General features: G+C 36.5%; 6 protein-coding genes and 1 pseudogene across 7 annotated transcripts; 2 read left to right on the top strand and 5 right to left on the bottom strand.

The window, feature by feature from the left end:
* Nucleotides 1-536: 536 nt before the first annotated feature.
* Nucleotides 537-7,334, bottom strand: LOC111805481 (UPF0481 protein At3g47200-like). Its single transcript, XM_023690586.1, has 2 exons — nt 6,967-7,334; nt 537-1,875 (listed from the first exon to the last, which is right to left on the bottom strand). The coding sequence occupies exon 2, from the start codon at nt 1,848-1,850 to the stop codon at nt 537-539; it is 1,314 nt and encodes a 437-aa protein (XP_023546354.1). The 5' UTR covers nt 1,851-1,875; nt 6,967-7,334.
* Nucleotides 4,174-7,086, bottom strand: LOC111805480 (annotated as a pseudogene).
* Nucleotides 7,335-7,406: 72 nt separating the features above from the next.
* LOC111805323 (UPF0481 protein At3g47200-like) lies at nt 7,407-8,968 on the bottom strand. The gene has a single exon (XM_023690340.1). It carries the CDS (start codon nt 8,870-8,872, stop codon nt 7,511-7,513), a length of 1,362 nt encoding a protein of 453 aa, XP_023546108.1. The 5' UTR covers nt 8,873-8,968; the 3' UTR covers nt 7,407-7,510.
* An 817-nt stretch (nt 8,969-9,785) lies between these two features.
* Nucleotides 9,786-11,674, bottom strand: LOC111805324 (UPF0481 protein At3g47200-like). Of its 2 annotated transcripts, none has more exons than XM_023690343.1 (2): nt 11,372-11,674; nt 9,786-11,274 (listed from the first exon to the last, which is right to left on the bottom strand). In XM_023690343.1, the coding sequence occupies exon 2, from the start codon at nt 11,257-11,259 to the stop codon at nt 9,907-9,909; it is 1,353 nt and encodes a 450-aa protein (XP_023546111.1). In that variant the 5' UTR covers nt 11,260-11,274; nt 11,372-11,674; the 3' UTR covers nt 9,786-9,906. The 2 variants fall into 2 exon arrangements, with proteins under 2 accessions (XP_023546111.1, XP_023546110.1); XM_023690342.1 differs by having other exon boundaries at nt 9,786-11,277; nt 11,372-11,672.
* An 856-nt stretch (nt 11,675-12,530) lies between these two features.
* Nucleotides 12,531-13,937, top strand: LOC111805079 (transcription factor HY5-like). The gene is made up of 4 exons (XM_023689955.1): nt 12,531-12,695; nt 12,819-12,999; nt 13,291-13,447; nt 13,583-13,937. Exons 1-4 carry the CDS (start codon nt 12,599-12,601, stop codon nt 13,622-13,624), a joined length of 477 nt encoding a protein of 158 aa, XP_023545723.1. The 5' UTR covers nt 12,531-12,598; the 3' UTR covers nt 13,625-13,937.
* A 421-nt stretch (nt 13,938-14,358) lies between these two features.
* LOC111805774 (adenine nucleotide transporter BT1, chloroplastic/mitochondrial-like) lies at nt 14,359-17,198 on the bottom strand. Its single transcript, XM_023690997.1, has 3 exons — nt 16,241-17,198; nt 15,272-15,433; nt 14,359-15,186 (listed from the first exon to the last, which is right to left on the bottom strand). Exons 1-3 carry the CDS (start codon nt 16,784-16,786, stop codon nt 14,713-14,715), a joined length of 1,182 nt encoding a protein of 393 aa, XP_023546765.1. The 5' UTR covers nt 16,787-17,198; the 3' UTR covers nt 14,359-14,712.
* Nucleotides 17,199-17,651: 453 nt separating this feature from the next.
* Nucleotides 17,652-18,400, top strand: LOC111804866 (EG45-like domain containing protein). Its single transcript, XM_023689669.1, has 3 exons — nt 17,652-17,802; nt 17,897-18,176; nt 18,256-18,400. Exons 1-3 carry the CDS (start codon nt 17,682-17,684, stop codon nt 18,260-18,262), a joined length of 408 nt encoding a protein of 135 aa, XP_023545437.1. The 5' UTR covers nt 17,652-17,681; the 3' UTR covers nt 18,263-18,400.
* Nucleotides 18,401-19,995: the final 1,595 nt, after the last annotated feature.

Genomic DNA, 19,995 nt, shown 5'->3' with positions numbered 1-19,995 from the left:
TAATTTAATGGCACGTCAAATATTGAAAGGAACAAAAAAAAAAAAAAAAAAAAAAAAAAAAAAAAAAAAAANTAATAGTAGATATTCTATTCTTTTGAACTTTTGTTGTTTCAATTTAGTTGTTGTGATTGCTTGACAGTGTGAAATGTAAGCATTCCAATTATTGCTCTGGATTGTAATGAGTTGGGCAATTGTTAAATCTAGAGAAATTACACATTAATTGGAGACGATTTCGTCCTCAAATACTGATTCTGCAGAAATCTCAAAAATTTCATTTTTATTTTTATTTTTATTCTATAAGAAGAAAGTACAACTATTGTTTTTTTTTTTTTTTTTTTTTATTTTTTTTTTTNTTTGCAATTATAATTGTTTTTGTTTTTATAATTATATGATCTCAAATAGATGGAGTTCTCACTCAAGCTAAAAATAGTATGAGCGTTAAATATAAATTTAATAGAGGGAAGTTCAACATAGAGTAAAATTGGAGAAGTTGCTGAATTCTAAAATGAGAAAAGCATCATTTGAATGAGATTCAATTAAGAACGTTCTTTGACTCCAGTGAATACAGCCAGGATGGTTTGTATAAGAGTGAGGGCAAGGAGGAGGATGGCTGCAATGGAGGAAGCACAGAGCCATGGCGTGCTGAAATAATTGCGTCGCAACGACGTCATCCAACGATGATGGCGGCGCATGCAATAATCTTTCATTTTTTTGCAATCAGAATTGTAGTAGTTGATTCCAATGAAGATGTGCTTACCGAGGTTGTTGAATAATTGAGTAACCTCATTGATACCACCCAAGTAGTTCTCTATGATCCCTCCCTCAATCAACAATTTCACGTCTTGGTCGGACTGGACCAAACACTGCATAAACACAGCAAAGTTGCTCACCCTGTTCCTTAACTCATCGCCAATATGGCATTGCTCATAAGCTATAAGGTTCCTCACACGCTTTTCAAAATCGTCGTATATCTCGATTGGCGGTAATTGTAGACACCCACCTTGGTCATTAAATTCTATACCATCCCCACTCCTGAAAATAACGCCGCATTCATGGAGCTCGGTGGCATTTAGTGGCCACAATAGGCGTTGGTCGGACTTTTCATGGGAATACGTACGAGTATTAGGCATTCTTACTAAATCAACAAAATGTTTCACGTCGTCAGCCGAAAGAAGTTTGATATCAATAAAAAACAACTTTGGGTTATTGTGTTCTGAGAAATAATCTTGAACAATTTGAATGAAACTCTTATGTTCTAGTAAAGGTTGAGAGGGGGCGAAGAGGTCGTATAAAGATTGGAGAAGGAAGAAGGGAAGTTGGTTTTCAAGCAGCATCAGATCATGAAATATTTCATTCCAGGATTGCCATAAATTCGCCGCATTTGGGGTATCCAAATTTGGGTATTGCCAACTGATGAGATGCATGACCACGAAACAGGCATCGAAGACGAGAAGTTCCACAAATTCATCCCTGCTCATCTCGATGAATTCTGTGTAACAACAGCGAGCTCTTTGTTCCAAAGTCTGGACCGTTTCTACAATCGTGTTCACGGAGAGGTGAGCGAGATTAAGGAAGTGTCGAAGGTATATGGGTTTAAGTGAATTAGCCTTAAGATCTTTTCTATCGGAGTGAAAGGGGCCGATAGAGATGGCAGTGGGGGTATAAGCTTCTGAGTTCATGCTGCGCAGAGGTTCTGGAACCTTGTAAATGATACCTTCTAAAGAATAGGATGAAACAGGTTGTTGAAGAATACGATTAATGGATACTACCACTGGATCAGAAGTACCAGTTTCATTTTCTATTTCTACTTGATTGATCTCATTTGTGTTAGGACGGACGGAGAGCTCCATTTTGAACTACAGAGAAACAACGACACTAGAAACAAAGACAAGTGGTATCAATTTTGTGTTTAGAACGGTCACTTCAAAGAGAATTATCATCTACAAATTTAGGATGAAAAAACATAGATGCAACACCCATAAAGGAGACGGGATACTATTATGTGGTATAAAGTCGAATAGACGTTCAAGAACGAAAAAAGGGATTTGATTTTCTAACTTAATCAAATCATTATATATCTTGTGGTTTCTTGGGTATAAGGAATGGTCTAAACATTTTTGAGTGTTTGATGGTGCATTTGGGTAGTATTTTTCATAATATCGTATTAAAAACTCCACTACAAAACAACCATCCACAAACATCATTTTTAAAAAATTCTAGTTCAAAACATCCATCCACAAACATCATTTTTAAAAAATTCTAGTAGTATGGGTTCTCCATAGCAATTTTAGGCTTCTTTCATCCAAGTTTGAGCAGTTTCTACGAGCAACTTGAATTGTTAAAATTCTATTTTTGAAGTTTATGTCCATCATATTTATGGCGTATTCTGCTTTCTTAATGGTGACACTAGCTTCACAAAGTAAAATTATCGATGGAGGAGATCTCAGACAATAATTATTTTTGTTGTCCCTTGGAGATTTGTTAGGGATGACAAAGTAGAAGCTTAAGAAATCAACTAACTACTTTGATTTTATCAACAATGGATGAGAAAGAGAATAATTGACAACAAGTTCAAGTTGTAAAAACCAGTGTTAATGTTAGAAAGGGGATGGAGGTTTTATTTTGTGGTATAAAATGGAACAGACCTTGAAGAACAAAGAAAGGGACTTGATTTTCCAATATAACCAAATAACCAAATCAAATCAGTATATATATGAAAGATCTAAATTGTTTTGTGTTTTGGAGGAAACATTTGAGAAGCATTGGTCATGATGTATCCAAAACTCCACTATGAAACAACTATCCACAAGCATCATTTTGAAAATCTTCATCACTCATGTTTATGGGTTCTGCAAGATTCTTTCACCCAACTTTGAGTAGTTTTCACCCGGAACTCCAATAAGTTCATCTTGTTATCTAGACGGTTTAGAAAGTTAACACAATGTTGAAACTTATATTGTTTTGTGGCTATCTAATCCTTTCGACTACAATGATGAAATTGGTCTATGAAAATGACTTGAGGGGTATAGGCTGCATTATTCATCTTACATACCAATTTAGGAACTCGATAGACACTACATTCTACATTAGTGGGAGGCAGTTGTTCCATAATTTTTTTAATGGATATTACAATATCATAGTATGTCGTTTGCTTAATGAGCTTCAATCCCACGTTTTTAAATCTCCTTGAATAAAGAGTAATGCATATATATTTTAAAAATGATCTAAAATAAGGAAGCAAAATGAATTTAATGCAATGAAAGGTTACCTTGTCCGCAAATTGAGGGAAGAAGATGTTGGTGATGAACGAAAATGAGGGAAGAATGTAAGAGAGGTGTGGAGTAAGAAGAGACGGTATGGAAGTGGAAGAACTAATAAGGCAAGCTTCCGATAACCACGAATACTACTAATGGGCATCGAACATAAATGATCATGAGGAGGAATAAACATAGACAACGCTAGGGCAATGACAAGCTCAGGTCCTCTATTTCTAATTATTCCACCCACTCATCTATTCTAATTATTCCACCCACCCTTCTATTTCATCAACTTTCTTTTAAACTTACGGCTCTCGCATCAAATGTCTACGTACACATATCTCCGATAAAGGATTCATCGCTACAAGTATATCAATTTAAAATCATCTAAGTATTTGAACAGAGAAGCATTGGTAAAGCACTTTTTTACTATAGCATTATGATTTATTTTTCCTAACCCCTTTTCTTGTCTTGTCTTTTCTTTTCTTCATGACATACATATATTGAGATTCCTTCCAATTTTTAAAGGTCGAGGAAAGTGGCTTAAAATACAAGCCAAGATATTTTTCGTGTTTCCCATTTTTCCCATGTTTCTTTTCCATTTCTTCATGACATACATCTATTGAGATTCGTCTTTAACTACATATATTGAGATTCCTTTCCTTTCCATTCCTCATTTTCTTTTTCATGTTTCTCATTTTTCAAAAAACAAATCTTATTATGATCCATTTGTATATAAAAGTTAAAAGATTAAGTTATAAGTTTAGAAGAGTCAAGTAAGACAATCAATGTCACAATAATATGTGAGAAAAATGACCTAGATTGCAAAAAAAAAATGGAGATAAAAGCCCATAGTGTATAAAAATAGTCATGTTTGAGTGTAGCTTTCACCTTGTTCCAACATCTACTACCTAGCTCATCTAAGGCTGGCAGTACTGATATCGTTGAAGTTGTAATTGTTTGGGACTCTAGCAAATTTACAGATATCGTTAAACCGTTTTAAAACTTCTTTATCACTACCTCCAATATCTTTGATTGTGATTCCAGCTTTCATAAATAAATTCATAGTCTGACTCTATGCCTATTAAATAATTCATAAATATGATATATGGGATACACTTGCTCTCATTTGCTAAGGAAAGTTGCTCAAATGCTATCAAATTTCACATCATGGTTTCAACGTTATCATCAATATATAAAGATGAAATTTCTAAAACGTCACTTTCAAAGCTTATGTTCATCACACATTTGACACCAGCCTCACAAAGCTTAGTTACCTAGTTACCGATGGAGGAATATTAAAATTGGTTTTATCAATCTTGTCCACAAGAGACCTCAGGGGAACAACAAAATACAAGCTTAAGAAATCAACAAAATACAAGCTTAAGAAATCAACGAAGCAACTAGTTACCATGGAGGAATATTAAAATTGATTTCATCAATGTTGTCCACAGGAGACCTCAGGGGAACAACAAAATACAAGCTTAAGAAATCAACGAATTGCTTCAGTATTATCGACGAGGTACAAGAAAGTTCATATTTATGTACCAATCTATATTATAAAAACACGTATGCAAGTTGTATAAAGGAGATGGAGGCATCTTCTAGTATAAGGTCGAACATATGGAGAAAGGGATTTGACTTTCGAACTTAATCCAAAAAAGACCTACAAATAAAAAGTCTAGATTGTTTGGAATCTTAGAGAATGCAATTGGTTGAGCCATAATCATCCACAATCATCATTTCAACAAAATCCTGGTCACTCAGATTTATAGGTTCTCCGTAACAATTTCGATCTTCTTCTAGCCGACGTTGAGTAATTGTTACAAGGACCTCTAATAGGTTTATCAAATTATTCATGTTTCATCTTGTCATTAAGACGAATTAGAAAGTTATTAAGACCTTGAAGCTTATATCGTTCTATGGCTATCAAATCCTTTCGACTACGATGGTAAAGTGGACCGATGGAAATGATTTGGGAATATAGGTTGTATTATTCATCCCACATAGCAGTTTGGGAACTCGATAGATGCTAAAATTCTAGATTAACATGAGGTAGTTGTTCCAGCCGGTATCTTATGGACATCACAACGTTACCACAAATTTTTTCAACCTCGAAAATTTCTACCATATTGTAAGATATGTCGTTTGCTTGATGAAATCTAATATAACTATTTTCCATTTGATGGGAAACATCCACGTTCTCAAATCTGCTTGAATAAAGAGAAATCTAACTAAATAAGGAATATACATAGGAATAGGCATGGTTGGGGCTTCAAACCCAACTCAATGAAACTAATTTATAAATAAGGAAGAAAAGAAAAAGAGAGAAAGGAAGAAGTACCCTGCAAATTGATGGAAGAAAGTGTCGGTAGCAAATGAAGATGAGGAAAGAAAGGACAATGAGACGATGGGTCCTCTATTTCAAACCATTGAAGAGTCACTCTTCCTCCTACTTTTCCTTCAAACTTGTGGTTCTCCTTCTCCAATCACAATTCATTTAAACTGGTTAGCATGTCATAAATGTCCTTTAAGTACTAGGTACATACCAAACATCTCTCAATCTCCATTATTTTGTCTTATTAAAATTTTTAATTTTATTAGTTACGAAGACTCTATCAAATAACTATGGAAAGAAGATGTTGGTGGTGAACGAAATGAGAGAAGAAAGAAAAAGAGTTGTGGAGTAAGAAGAGAAGGTATTGGAAGTGGAAGAAACAAGAAGGCAAGCTTCTGATAACCAAGTGATAGGGCCTCACAAATTATCACATGAAGGAGTTAATGTTGTAGCAGAAGCGGAAGCAAGATGGATCATACTCACACATCCACAAAAATAAATGAACAAAAAGACAAAGATTTACATGGTTAAGAGAGAAGAAATTCTCTATTGATCGTAGCCAATAACTATAACCAAAGTGTTTCTCTTACCTTCTCACCCTACAAAATCTCACTTACAAGATTCCTCTCAATTGTCTCTAGGCAAATACAAAATGACACTGACTCTACGTTTTATAACAATATGAATCCAATAGATTCATGAATCAAAATGGGGAATGAACCAAAAGTATTCATGAATCCAAAAGATTTTCTTGATTCAACTGAGATGGTAAGGAAACATCCCAAACCCAAACGTATGGAATTGCTACGACTTAGATCCATGATACATTATTCTTTCAATAGGAATAGCCATTAATTCGCAAGCAGTGGAAAGCACTTGAAATGCGTAAAGCATTAAATCGAAGGTTCAAATGAAAATTTTCTTTAGAAAAATGGCACAAACTTAAGGTATCCAATCTTTTCATCTCATTCTTCAACACACTCCCTTCCGGTGTTTCCTCGCAAATTAGTTTTAAATTCACGACACTCAACACATAAACTACTTGTATGAAGATATAGTTATTTAAGCCCCAATTTCCTACTGTGACATCGCGTTAAATGACGACTAACAGTTAAGCTAAAAGAAATTCAATCTTTACAATTCTTCTTTCCGAGAACCAGCCATTCAAACATATACAAAGTCGCATGAAATAGGACAGAAATTCAGTGTACAACGGCAACAAACAAGTGAAGATACAGATGCCAAAGCGAGTGATACTGACAAGGCATGGCTCTCATACAATCCAAATTTTTTAACGCTAATAAAACATGCGAATAGCATTCCTACTATCAGAGTGCGAAAAAAAGAGGGGGAAAGAAAATGAAAACACACCTGAAGAGAGGGATTTGACGTATGATTAGAAAGAAATAGATGCGAGATGCGAACCGGAGAAAGACTTGTGATCCAACCCGTGGATGATGTTGATGTCGACGATGGCGCGGAGGTTGCCATTGTTGACAACTCGAGAAGAAAGTTCAGATGAGGGTGAAGGAAGGAAGAGGATCTGGCAATGGCGGTCTAATTAGAAAAACAGATGGGGAAGGATCTGTTGTCTACTGCAGGTTTGAAGTTGCAATGGGCTGGGCCGAATTTGGAAACAGAGAATTGAGAATGTTGAATGGGCTGGGCCCAATTTGGAAACAGAGAAGATAGAATGTTGAATGGGCTCGGCCCAATTTGGAAATAGATAAGAGAGAATGTTTAGCTCAAAAAAAAAAAAAAAACTATTTTTAGCTCATAGAGTAAGATGACAAGAAAATTAACATGTGACGAACATAAATATACCATGTTTATTTGAAAAACACAGGTAAATATAAGGTTAATATTTACAAGATTAGAGGAGAAAGGGAGTAAAATTAAAAGAAACGTACATATATTATATGGATTTTTTTGAGTTTTCGGGAAAGGCTGATATCGCAGAGAATATAGTTTGTAGGAGAGTAAGAATAATGAGTAAAGTTGCAGCACTGAAGGAGATAGCAGCCCATGGCGTATTGAAATAGTTATGCTTGAGTGAAGCTTTCGCTTTGTTCCATCTTTTATTACAATGATCACGTAAAGCTTTGCTGATCTCGTTGAACTTATCATCACATCGCTCTTCAACAAATTTGCAGAGATTGTTGAACAATTTTGAAACTTCTTTATCACTGCCTCCAATATTGTTGATTATGATTTCAGCTTGCACAAGTAAACTCACGTCTTTCTCTGTGCTTATCAACTTATCCATGAATGTGATATATTGGGTACACTTGCTCTTGTCTTCCAAGGGAAAATGCTCAAATGCTATCAAATTTCGCATGATGGGTTCGAAGAAATCATCAATCATTAAAGGTGGGATCGTTAAAATCCCATTTTTGAAGTTTATGTCCATCATATTTCTGGCGCCTTTTGCTTTCTTAATGGTGACACCAGCTTCATAAAGTTCAGTTATCGATGGAGGAGTTCTCAGACAATAATTATTTTTGTTGTCCTTTAGAGATTTATTATCGACGACAAAGTAGAAACTTAAGAAATCGACGAAGTGCTTTGGTTTTGTCAACGATGAATCAAAAAGAGAATAATTAACAAGTCTAGGTAATAAAAACTCACGTGTTAATGTTAGAAACGGGATGGAGGTTTTATTGTGTGGTATAAGATGGAACAGAGATTGAAGAACAAAGAAAGGGACTTGATTTTCCAACATAACCAAATCAGTATATATCTCATGATATCTTTGGTGGAAGGAAAGATCTAAATATTTTTGGGTTTCGGAGGAAACATTTGAGAGGCATTGGTCATAATGTTGTATCAAAAACTCCAGTATGAAACAACCATCCACAAGCATCATTTTATGAAAATCTTTATCACACATATGTATGGGTTCGGCATAGTAATTTCGAGCATTTTTCACCCAATTTTGAGTAGCTTTCACAAGGAGCTCCAACGAGTTCATCTTGTTATCTAGACGGTTTAGAAAGTCAACACAACGTCGAAGCTTATATTGTTCTGTGGCTATCAAATCCTTTCGACGATGGTGAAATGGACCTATGGAAATGACTTGAGGGGTATAGGCTGCATTATTCATTTTACGTAGCAATTTAGGAACTCGATAGATACTACATTCGAAATTAGCGGGAGGAAGTTGTTCCATCATTTTTTTAATACATATTACAACATCACCGCAAGGTTGTTCAACTTGTTCAACTTCACTAATTTCTGCCATATTGTACAGTATGTCGTTTGCTTGATGAGCTTCCATCCCACGTTTTTAAATTTCCTTGAATAAAGAGTAATGCATATATATTTTTAAAATGATCTAAAATAACGAAGCAAAAATGAATTTAATGCAACAAAAGGTTACCTTGTCTGCAAATCGAGAGAAGAAGATGTTGGTGGTGAACGAAAATGAGAGAAGACTGGAAGAGAGGTGTGGAGTAAGAAGAGAAGGTATGGAAGTGGAAGAATTAATAAGGCAAGCTTCCGATAACCACGAATACTACTAATGGGCATCGAACATAAACGATCATGAGGAGGAATAAACATAGACAACGAAAGAGCAATGACAAGCTCGGGTCCTCTATTTCTAATTATTCCACCCACTCTTCTCTTTCATCAACTTTCTCTGAAATGTCAAGATATGTAGCATCAAATGTTTTCGTAGGCATATCTCCGATAGAGGATTCATCGCTACCAGTATATCAATTTAAAATCATAACTTAACTAAATCGGTATGGTTGTCTTATTAATTAAGAACTAGTTTGTTATCCAATATTGAACATAGAACCATTTGTAAAGCGCCTTTATACTAAAGCATTATGCTTTATTTTTCTAACCCCTTTTCTTTTCTTCTCTTTTCTATATGGACACGCATGTCATGTCGTGATTCCTTCCCATTTTTGAAGGTCGAGGAAAGTGGCTTTAACTACACGTCAAGATATTTGGCTCCTCGTCCTTTCATTTTCCTATTTACATTTGAAACACAGAATTAGGAACCCTCGTTTTTTTTTTTTTTTCATGTTTCCATTTTTTAAAAAATAAATATTATTACGATCCATTTGTATATTAGTTATGAAGTTAAAGATTAAGTTTTAGCTCATAGAATAAGATGATAAGAAAATTAATATGTGACGAACAATAATGGAGGTAGTAAGATTATTTTTTACTTGGTAACAGACATAAATATAACATGTTTATTTGAAAAAACACGAGTAAATATAAGGTGTTACAAGATAAAAGGAGAAAGGGAGTAAAATTAAAACAAACGTACATATATTATATGGATTTCTTTGGGTTTTAAGGAAAGGCTGATATCTCAGAGAATATAGTTTGTAGGAGAGTAAGAATAATGAGTAAAGTTGCAGCAATGAAGGAGATAGCAGCCCATGGCGTATTGAAATAGTTATGCTTGAGTGAAGCTTTCGCCTTGTTCCATCTTTTATTACAATGATCACGTAAATCTTTGCTAATCTCGTTGAACTGATCATCACATCGCTCTTCAACAAATTTGCAGAGATTGTTGAACAATTTTGAAACTTCTTTATTACTGCCTCCAATATCGTTGATTATGATTTCAGCTTGCACAAGTAAACTCACGTCTTTCTCTGTGCTTATCAAATCATCCATGAATGCGATATATTGGATACACTTACTCTTGTTTCCCAAGGGAAAATGCTCAAATGCTATTAAATTTCGCATGATGGGTTCGAAGAAATCATCAATAACTAAAGGTGGGATTGTTAAAATCCCATTTTTGAAGTTTATGTCCATCATATTTTTGGCCTCTTTTGCTTTCTTAATGGTGACACCAGCTTCATAAAGTTCAGTTATCGATGGAGGAGTTCTCTGACAACGATTATTTTTGTTGTCCTTTAGAGTTTTATTATCGACGACAAAGTAGAAACTTAAGAAATCGACGAAGTGCTTTGGTTTTGTCAACGATGAATCAAAAAGAGAATAATTGGCAATAAGTCTAGGTAATAAAAACTGATGTGTTAATGTTAGAAAGGGGATGGTGATTTTATTTTGTGGTATAAGATGGAAGAGACGTTGAAGAACAAAGAAAGGGACTTGATTTTCCAACATAACCAAATCAGTATATATCTCATGATATCTTTGGTGGAAGGAAAGATCTAAATGGTTTTTCGTTTGGGAGGAAACATTTGAGTCATAATGTTGTATCAAAAACTCCACTATGAAACAACCGTCCACAAGCATCATTTTATGAAAATCTTCGTCACTCATAATTACGGGTTCTGCATAGTAATTTCGAGCTTCTTTCACCCAACTTTGAGTCGTTTTCACAAGGAATTCCAATGAGTTCAACTTGTTATCTAGACGGTTTAGAAAGTCAACACAACGTCGAAGCTTATATTGTTCTGTGGCTATCAAATCCTTTCGCCTACGATGGTGAAATGGACCTACGGAAACGACTTGAGGGGTATAGGCTGAATAATTCATCTTACGTAGCAATTTAGGAACTCGATGGATACTACATTCTAAATTTGTGGGAGGCAATTGTTCCATCATTGTTTTAATGGATATTACAACATCACCACAAGGTTGTTCAACTTGTTCAACTTCACTATGTTCACCTTCACTAATTTCTGCCATATTGTATGATATGTCGTTTGCTTGATGAGCTTCCATCCCTCGTTTTAAAATCTCCTTGAATAAAGAGTAATGCTTATATATTTTAAAAATGATCTAAAATAACGAAGCAAAAATGAATTTAATGCACCAAAATGCAACTAAAGGTTACCTTGTCTGCAAATTGAGGGAAGAAGATGTTGGCGGTGACCGAAAATGAGGGAAGAATGGAAGAGATATGTGGAGTAAGAAGAGAAGGTATGGAAGCGGAAGAACTAATAAGGCAAGCTTCCGATAACTACGAATACGAATACTACTAATGCGCGCCAAACATAAATTACGATGAGGAGGAATAAACATAGACAACAAAAGGGCAACGAGAAACTTGTGTCCTCTATGTCTAATTATTCCACTCACTCTTCTCGTCCATCAACTTTCTTTTCAACCTGTGCCTCTCCTATTTCTCTTAAATCACAAGATATGTAGCACCAAATATCTATGTATGTATATCTCCGATAGAGGATTAATCACTACAAGTATATCAATTTAAAGTCATAACACCTTTTTTACTAAAGCATTATGCTTTATTTTTCCAACCCCTTTTCTTTTCTATATGGATACAGATGTCGAGATTCCTTTCTATTTTTGAAGGTCGAGGAAAGTGGCTTTAACTACGGGTCAAGATATTTGGCTCCTCATCCTTTTATTTTCCTGTTTACATTTGAAAAAGAGAATTAGGAACCCTCGTTTTCTTTTTCGTGTTTCCTATTTTTCGAAAAATGGATATTATTATGATTCATTTGTATCTTAGCTACGAAGTTAAAAGATTAAGTTATAAGTTTAGAACGGTCGAGTATTACATTAAATGATACATACAGCAGAGAAGAGATAATGAATGGGCTGGGCCGAGTTTGGAAATAGAGAAGAGAGAATGTTAAATGGGCTGGGCCGAATTTGGAAAGAGAGAAGAGAGAATGTTGAATGGGCTGGGCCTCATATTGGGCCCTGAAGAGTTGTATTGGGCTGGTCTGTTTTAACACCTCTAAAGAGTACGAAACGCTTCTTCCCAACTCCCAAGCCTACACCCAACATCCAATCCTGGTCGTCTGATGTATATCCCATCCAACGACTTACAACCCTACACGTTCCCTTAACTAATACCTTTGATTTCCCTAATTTCTCATGGCCAGAACGCTTCCACGTTTGCATGTTGTGAGCCGTTGGATGAAAAAACATTCAACGGCGTGAATCCCTCTGTCCCCGCTTTCTGAGTTAATTTCCGGAGTGAAGCTTTTATTATGTCCCGCTCTTTCTCCCTCACTATTCTAGAAAATATCTGAAAAAAAAAAAAAAAAAAAAAAAAAAATTTGTCCGGTCTTGTCTCTGTTTGTACGAAGAAATGCAGGAGCAAGCGACGAGTTCCGCCGCCGCTAGCTCTTTACCTTCGAGCAGTGAAAGATCGTCCAGCTCTGCTCTTCACCTCGAAGTGAAAGAAGGTTAATCTTCTTTCTGTTCTTTCTGTCTCTGTTTCGAGCTTCTTGATTTTTTTATTTACAGATTTTTCTGTAATTTTGTGTGAATGGGTGTTTTGTTGGGACTGAATGGGGCGAGAAATTTAGGAATGGAGAGTGATGAAGAGATCCGGAGAGTGCCGGAGATAGGCGGCGAATCCGCCGGAACATCGGCGTCCGGCAGGGAGACCGGTTTGTTGGCCGGTCCGGACCGGGTTCAGGTTTCTCGGGAGAGTCAGAGGAAGAGAGGGAGAACTCCGGCTGACAAAGAGAGCAAGAGATTGAAGAGGTGAGGTAGACGCGGGTCGTTTTGGTACTTTCACGTTTCAATTAATAATTTATATTTTCAATAGATAATTTATAATTATTTTATAAAATAAGGGATAAAAAAAATATTCGAATTTAAGTTTTTTTTTTTTTTTTAATATTGTTAAATGTTGACTTTTTATTATCTAATTTAAATATTATGACGGAGAATTTTTAAAATTAATTGTGAAAATTAATTAATTAATATTTTGTATAATTTATTTTAGAATAGATTATTGAGGTTTTGAAGCTATTTGTGTTATGTTTAATAAAGATTGCTGAGAAATAGAGTATCAGCACAGCAAGCGAGGGAGAGGAAAAAGGCGTATTTGAATGACTTAGAGATAAGGGTGAAGGATTTGGAGAAGAAGAACTCAGAACTTGAAGAAAGGCTTTCCACTTTACAGAATGAGAATCAGATGCTTAGACAAGTACGTTTTATTTATTCCCTAATTATATTCTTAATAATTTCAAGTTGGTTTCCTTAGGATTGGAAGAACGATGAGCGTTTGATGAACGAGTATCGAATTTGTTTTAACGCATACCGATTTGATTGCGAATTGTAGATTTTGAAGAACACAACGGCAAGTCGGAGAAGTGGGGAGTGAGGATGTGAAGTAGAGATGTATTTAGATGTTTGAGGCTTTCATGAAACAAACCTTTGCAAGAACGAACTTTAAACTTGAAACGTTGAGATCGTCTTGTTCGGTATGTTCTTAAGGTATAAAGCACGACGTGGTTTCATGGAAGAGCGACTTTACTGCTGAAATACTATGCATGTTTCGTCGTTTAGGACATGTTCTGTCTGTATGTAATAGACAAGTAAACACATTCGTTCTTTAGAATGACCCATTCCTTTGTTCACCGCATCCAAGTTCCTGTTCTTTAATGAATTGGAGCTGTGGCTCCATCCATGAATCCTAACGAACCTGAAGAAAAATCTGTATTTGTTTAGGGGTTTTGAACGGTAAAAGTGACCAACGTGTAAGAAAAATCTGTCTTTGTTTAAGGGTTTTGAACAGTAAAAGTGACCAACTTGTAAGAAAAATCTGTCTTTGTTTAAGGGTTTCGAATGGTAAAAATGACCAACCTCAAGAAAAATCTGTCTTTGTTCAAGGGTTTCGAATAGTAAAAGTGATACAACTCTCAGATCTTAAGAGACTAGTAGTGGGCTTGAGTTTTTACAAATGATATCATAACTAGTCACCGAGCGGTGTACCAGCGAGTACATTGGACTCCAAAGAGGGATGGATTGTGAGATTTCACATGGATTTGAGAGAGGAACAAAACATTTCTTATAAGGGTGTGTAGATCTCTTTTTAACATATGTCAGCAACACGTAACAAACTAAGGTAAACAATATCTGTTAGCAATGTGCTTCGACTGTTACAACAACTCGGGACATTACAACAGGACATGTTTGACTAGAACAAGGTATGAACTAAAAGATTGTCACTTAGTCTTCAAACAAATGGAACAGAGTGTGTGATATAAGAGATTATGAAAATAAATAGTTCAAAAGATTCAGCACTAGCCTTTCTAAAAGGATCCTTGAACTGAATCTTAGCCAACAAAACGAAACGCAAAAGAAAAAACAGGAAGAAAAAAAAAACAAGAACAGAAAACAAAACTGTTTTTCCTCTCTAGTTCATAGCATGAATTGGTTGCTGTAACATACCATGAAAGAAAGGAGACTCTACTCTTCACCATCGTCCTCAACAAGGATCCTCTTGCACGCCTCATAGCACATGAAAGAAATCCCAGCAGCAGGCACCAACTTCATGCAGCTAGGACCAAGCCCTCTGAATAGCCCCGGCATGCCTTCTTTCTCGAATATGCTCACAAGCGCATGGATGACATTCTTATAAACCTGTCTCCCGCTCAGAGCTCCAACCTGCATTTGCTTGCGCGCTACTTCCAGTGGGAACGTAACGCTACTCGAGAAGGCACCAGCTGCCGAGCCAATTAAAAGCGTTTCAATGTTTCCAATTCTCTCTTGCTTAAAAATTTTCCGGTAGGCCTTTCGTAATGTGTCATATGCAAAATAATTAGTTGCAGAATATGGAATCACTCCAATCAGACTGGGAGCAAGCCCTCTGTACAGTTCGGCAGGCCCTTCTTCTCTAAGTATTTTTAAGAATGCATCAAATAGACCATTGTATGCATCTCTCTGCAACATTCACAAAGCTCTATATAGCACTATCTCATACCAAAAAGGATTTATATTTGCTTATATAATCTAGTTATGTAAGTACCTGTATCGTCAATCGGGTTTTGAGTAGCTCGAGAGGATACGTGCATATCGTTGAGCTAACTCCTGCACAGGCCCCAGCGACAAACGAGGCAGAAATGGGAAGTTTTGGAGCCTCACCAGGTTTGGGTGACAGATTCTTGTTGACTGTGTCATACACAAAGAGCTGCACAAGGAGTGATGAAGAAAGTTTCAAGACTAGGCATTCAAGATATCAAATGGGTACCTTACGAGCAGCTTCGACGTCGTTCGTGGCTGAACTTTTCACTAATTTGAATCGCAAACGAAATTTAAATTACTGTTCGAAACAGCATGAAACACATGTTACATTTTTCAGAAGTATGCTTTTTTATGGTTCAACAATATCAGGTAGATCAAGTAGGATTCAAACAAGGTGATTCAATAACCCCACAACCACAGGTATATGACACAAGCAATGTAACATCCCAAGCCCACCATTAGCAACTATTGTCCTCTTTGAACTTTCTCTTTCGAGCTTTCCCTCAAGTTTTTTAAAACGCGTATGGTAGGGAGAGGTTTCCACACCCTTATAAAGAATGCTTCGTTCCCCTCTTCAACCGATGTGGGATCTCACAATCCACCCCATTTCGGGGCCTAGCATCCTCACTGGCACTCGTTCCCTTTCTCCAATCGATGTGGGACCTCACAAGCACCAAAACAACATATCGATACTAGTAATACAATCAGGGCGTAAGAACAAATAAGAGTTCAATGCTCCCAAGACTCCTCAGCCACAGCCTCTTCCTCAATAATCTATCCCAAACAGTCATGTAGAATCAATCGAACAAGGAAAAGTATGAGCAAAACAAGAACAAGAACAAGCCATTACCAAAAGTGAGTCGCCAATGCAACAGATAAGGATAAAGCATGCAGAGATATGAACTCCCACTCACCAACAACTAAGCATAATAAAATCAGAAAAACAAAGTATATATATCAGAGATTAGAATACCTCTATGGCCTTGCTAGGTGCAACACGAATGATATTAACAAAATTTCCCCTAAAAAGCCCCTTCCACCCATCAGTTTGCATGATATTATGAAACACTTCTGTGGAAGAATTCCCACTACTCCCCACCATTAGATGTGTCCTTATGGTCTCCAATGGCGCCACGCAGGTCCTTGACACTGCCCCAGCAACAGCGCCACTCATCAGCCTCCTCAGTGAAGGATTCGCAACTTTAACTTTCAATTTAAGCCCAACCTTCTTCTTTTTCACAACCCCTTCCTCTTCATTAGCCCCAGGAACCCAAAAACCTTCCATCCAAGATAAGTACTTCATGTACAAATCGGCGTAAGGAAGTTTATTGCCGCCATTGTTGCGAGGATTGGTAGAATCTGGGGAAATTCCAAAGCCCACTCCCATCTGCCCTACGCTTGCGAATAAGCCACCGGGTACAAACGTTTCATCCTGAAGACGACATTGAGATCCCAAACCAGAAACCGTGAAGAACCCATCATTTCTATCATCGAAAACTCGAATTTCCTTCCTACCCATAAATCAAAATCGAGAAATCAATCCCTTAACGAACGAATTAACCCCCACTCCTTTTGAAACCTCAAAAACTCTCAAAAGGGTACTCGAATAATGAAACAAATCAACCGAGAATATCCATTTTCAAAGCGGAAAATTCGAGGAACAGATATTATAACAAAGCCGCATGAACTTGTGGCGTTGGGGGAAGGGATTTGTGATTTGGAAGATGGGGGTAAACTCGAATTCGAAGGAAGAAATGGAAAATCGAAAAAACCTAGAAGGAAAGATAGAAGAGAGGCAGATGAATTGTGTCTTTCACCAACCCAAACAGTGCGGCCAAGCTGAAGGATTCGAAGGAAATATTTTAATGGAGGAATACTAAGGTACCTTTGCCTGCCTTATTCGCTCCGCAGATTGGCCTCTGTTTGGTAGCAATTTCCTCAATTTCTTCAATTTCTCATTCTATTAAAATATTAAATAAAAAATTCCATGAAATTTAATTTAAAATTTATCCAACTTTTTAATTTTTTTTTTTTTAATTATTTTTATAAACATCTCCCAGTAAAATGGTATCAAACACGCAGAGAACGAAACATTCTTATTAGACACGTTTTAAGACAAAACTTAAAAAGTGACAATATCTACTGACGATGTTTAATTACCATTTGATTATTCATTTTTTAATTAGACGTTCGATTGGCTGTAAAAACTAATACCGTTCTATCATGTATTAAAATATATGATCCCACTAGGATTAGGATTTGCATTCGATAAGTGACTCGGAGCACTAACTTTTTCCCAAACCCACATGTGATGAAATCAAAATCAAATACAACCTCCTCCCAAAACCATACTATAAATACATATCCAATGCCTAAACCCAACCATATATCAACTCATCACATCAAGCTAACTCATGGCTCTTCAACACAATAAGCCAACAACAATGGCTCTCCTCTTCTTCTTAGTCTTCGAGCACATTTCCACCGCTCGTGCAGACATTGGCACAGCCATAGCGTACGGCCCTCCATATCTACGTAAGTAAAAGACATTATCTTCGTACATATTCAATCCTACGTTAACTTAAATTTATAAATAGTCTTGTGTTTTTGTTTGTGTTTGTGCTTACAGCCACACGATGTAATGGAAACAACATCGATCAATTCCCACCCGGCAACTTCTTCGTAGCAGTCAACGAAGGGTTATGGGACAACGGTGCTGCATGCGGTCGTCGATATAGATTACGATGTTTAAGCGGTCGAAATCACCCATGCAAGACCGACATCATCGAAGTTCAAGTCGTGAACTTTTGCCCTAAGTCACCATGTCCCTCTTCCTTTCTCATGTCTAAAGAGGCCTTCTCCGCCATCTCTCGTCTCTCTAGTGCCAAACTCAACGTCGAATATATTGAGTACGTAACGTTTTCTCTTGCTAGATACATCATAATTCATCGTTCTAAGCGTTTTCTAAATCGTTGCGTGTTTTTGCAGGATATAATATCAGAGGGTTTGCAGCCAGTGGTACCACTTTTGTAATGTTAAGCATTAAATATGCTTTATTTTTCATTTCCATTATGATCATTCAAGTGCATGTCTATCACGTTTGTTCTTTAAAAATGAGGGGCTAAGCTCTAATAGATAAGAATCTTTAAACAAGCTGCAGCTAATCCACTGAATGTCATTTAACAAAGAAGAGAGAGGGTTGATTATGATTTAATTAACAGTTTCCTAATTGAGTTGGTTAGTGGAACAAAAAGAACTAATACTTATAGCTTATCTTAATGTATGGTGTATTATTATTATTATTATTATTAATCTCTATATACCACCATAAGAGCTAATGGGTATAATGATTATGTGGCCAATAACCCGTCTTCATATTATAAAGAGACCAACTTACGTGCGTGTTTGAGTGACGTTTGAGAGCGAGGCATCAAACGATAAAGATATCACAATGTGACTAATAGTTTAATTCAGTGTGACGAACGGGTTAAATATATGAGAGAGAAACTGTAAAAGTACTTCACATTCATTACTTTGCATAATTTGTAATAGTCCAAGTCTACTATTGGAAAATATTGTCCGTTTTAGCCCGTTACATATCGCCGTCAGCTTGATGATTTTAAAACGTGTTTGTTAGGGAGAGGTTTCCACACCCTTATAAAGAATGTTTCGTTCTCCTCTTTAACGGATGTGGGATCTCACAATCCACTCCTTGGGGGCGAGCATCCTCCCACACTGCCAGGTGCTGGCTCTAATACTCCCCTTTCCAACCCATATGGGATCTCACAATCCACCCTTTGGAGGTCAGCATCCTCCCACACTGCCAAGTGCTGGCTCTAATACCATTCGTAATAGCCCAAGCCCACCGCTAGTAGTAAGATTGGTCTACGACCCTTGAATACTAGAGACATCCTTAGAGTGATCTCGTAGTTCCTACGGTGGAGAAAATGGGATCGATCCATGAATTTTCCTTTCTTTTGCTGCAAATTACCCGAAGGGTTGAAGGGAGATTGTACATGATCAAGTTGTGTACGGGGACCAACTTGATCCTATTTTCCAAGGATTAAAGACGAGGAAACCCTAAGAGAGCTGTCGACTTTTACTACTGTCCATGTTTTCCATCCTACTTCTCCTACGTTCTGACATCCATCGTTGTCTCGATAGAGTCTTTCAGTGACGAATATGAGTTGAAATTGTTAAAGAATATTTTATTTGAGCTTCATCTCTCCATTATATTGAAGAATTTGTTGACCACTAACAAAATCAAAGTAAATTAAAATGAGTTGGGGAAGATTTGATGATGATGAGTTTGATGAGGATGGCCTTAAATTACACCTTAAGTTGGTTGGTGAAGCAAAAAAGATAGGTTTTATACATGAACTTGTCCACACATGAATCAGAAAATTATAATCATATACCAAAAGCAAACCTTACTTTATTTGTATATTATAAGATGGAATCATGGGCAGCCATGGTTAAACAATGCATACCCAATATTATCACATAAGTAGGCATGATACACATATAGAGCAACGTTTATTAATGAATATATTATATAGCATTATCTTTTGATATCTTTTCGCACGAAGACTCCTTAATTATTTAATCTACGTGTTGATAAGTGTGGATAGATGACGAGAAATATGTTTTGATAAGAGACTTAATTGATCATTGTTTCTGGAACGTTCGAGATGAGAAGGAGGCTCAGTAATCTTCAGTAGTCTTCAG

The sequence above is a fragment of the Cucurbita pepo genome, chromosome LG11 (genome assembly GCF_002806865.2).
Source record: "Cucurbita pepo subsp. pepo cultivar mu-cu-16 chromosome LG11, ASM280686v2, whole genome shotgun sequence".
Taxonomy (NCBI): domain Eukaryota; kingdom Viridiplantae; phylum Streptophyta; class Magnoliopsida; order Cucurbitales; family Cucurbitaceae; genus Cucurbita; species Cucurbita pepo.
The sequence above is the reverse complement of the archived record's forward strand: the minus strand, read 5'-3'. Positions and strand labels throughout refer to the sequence as shown.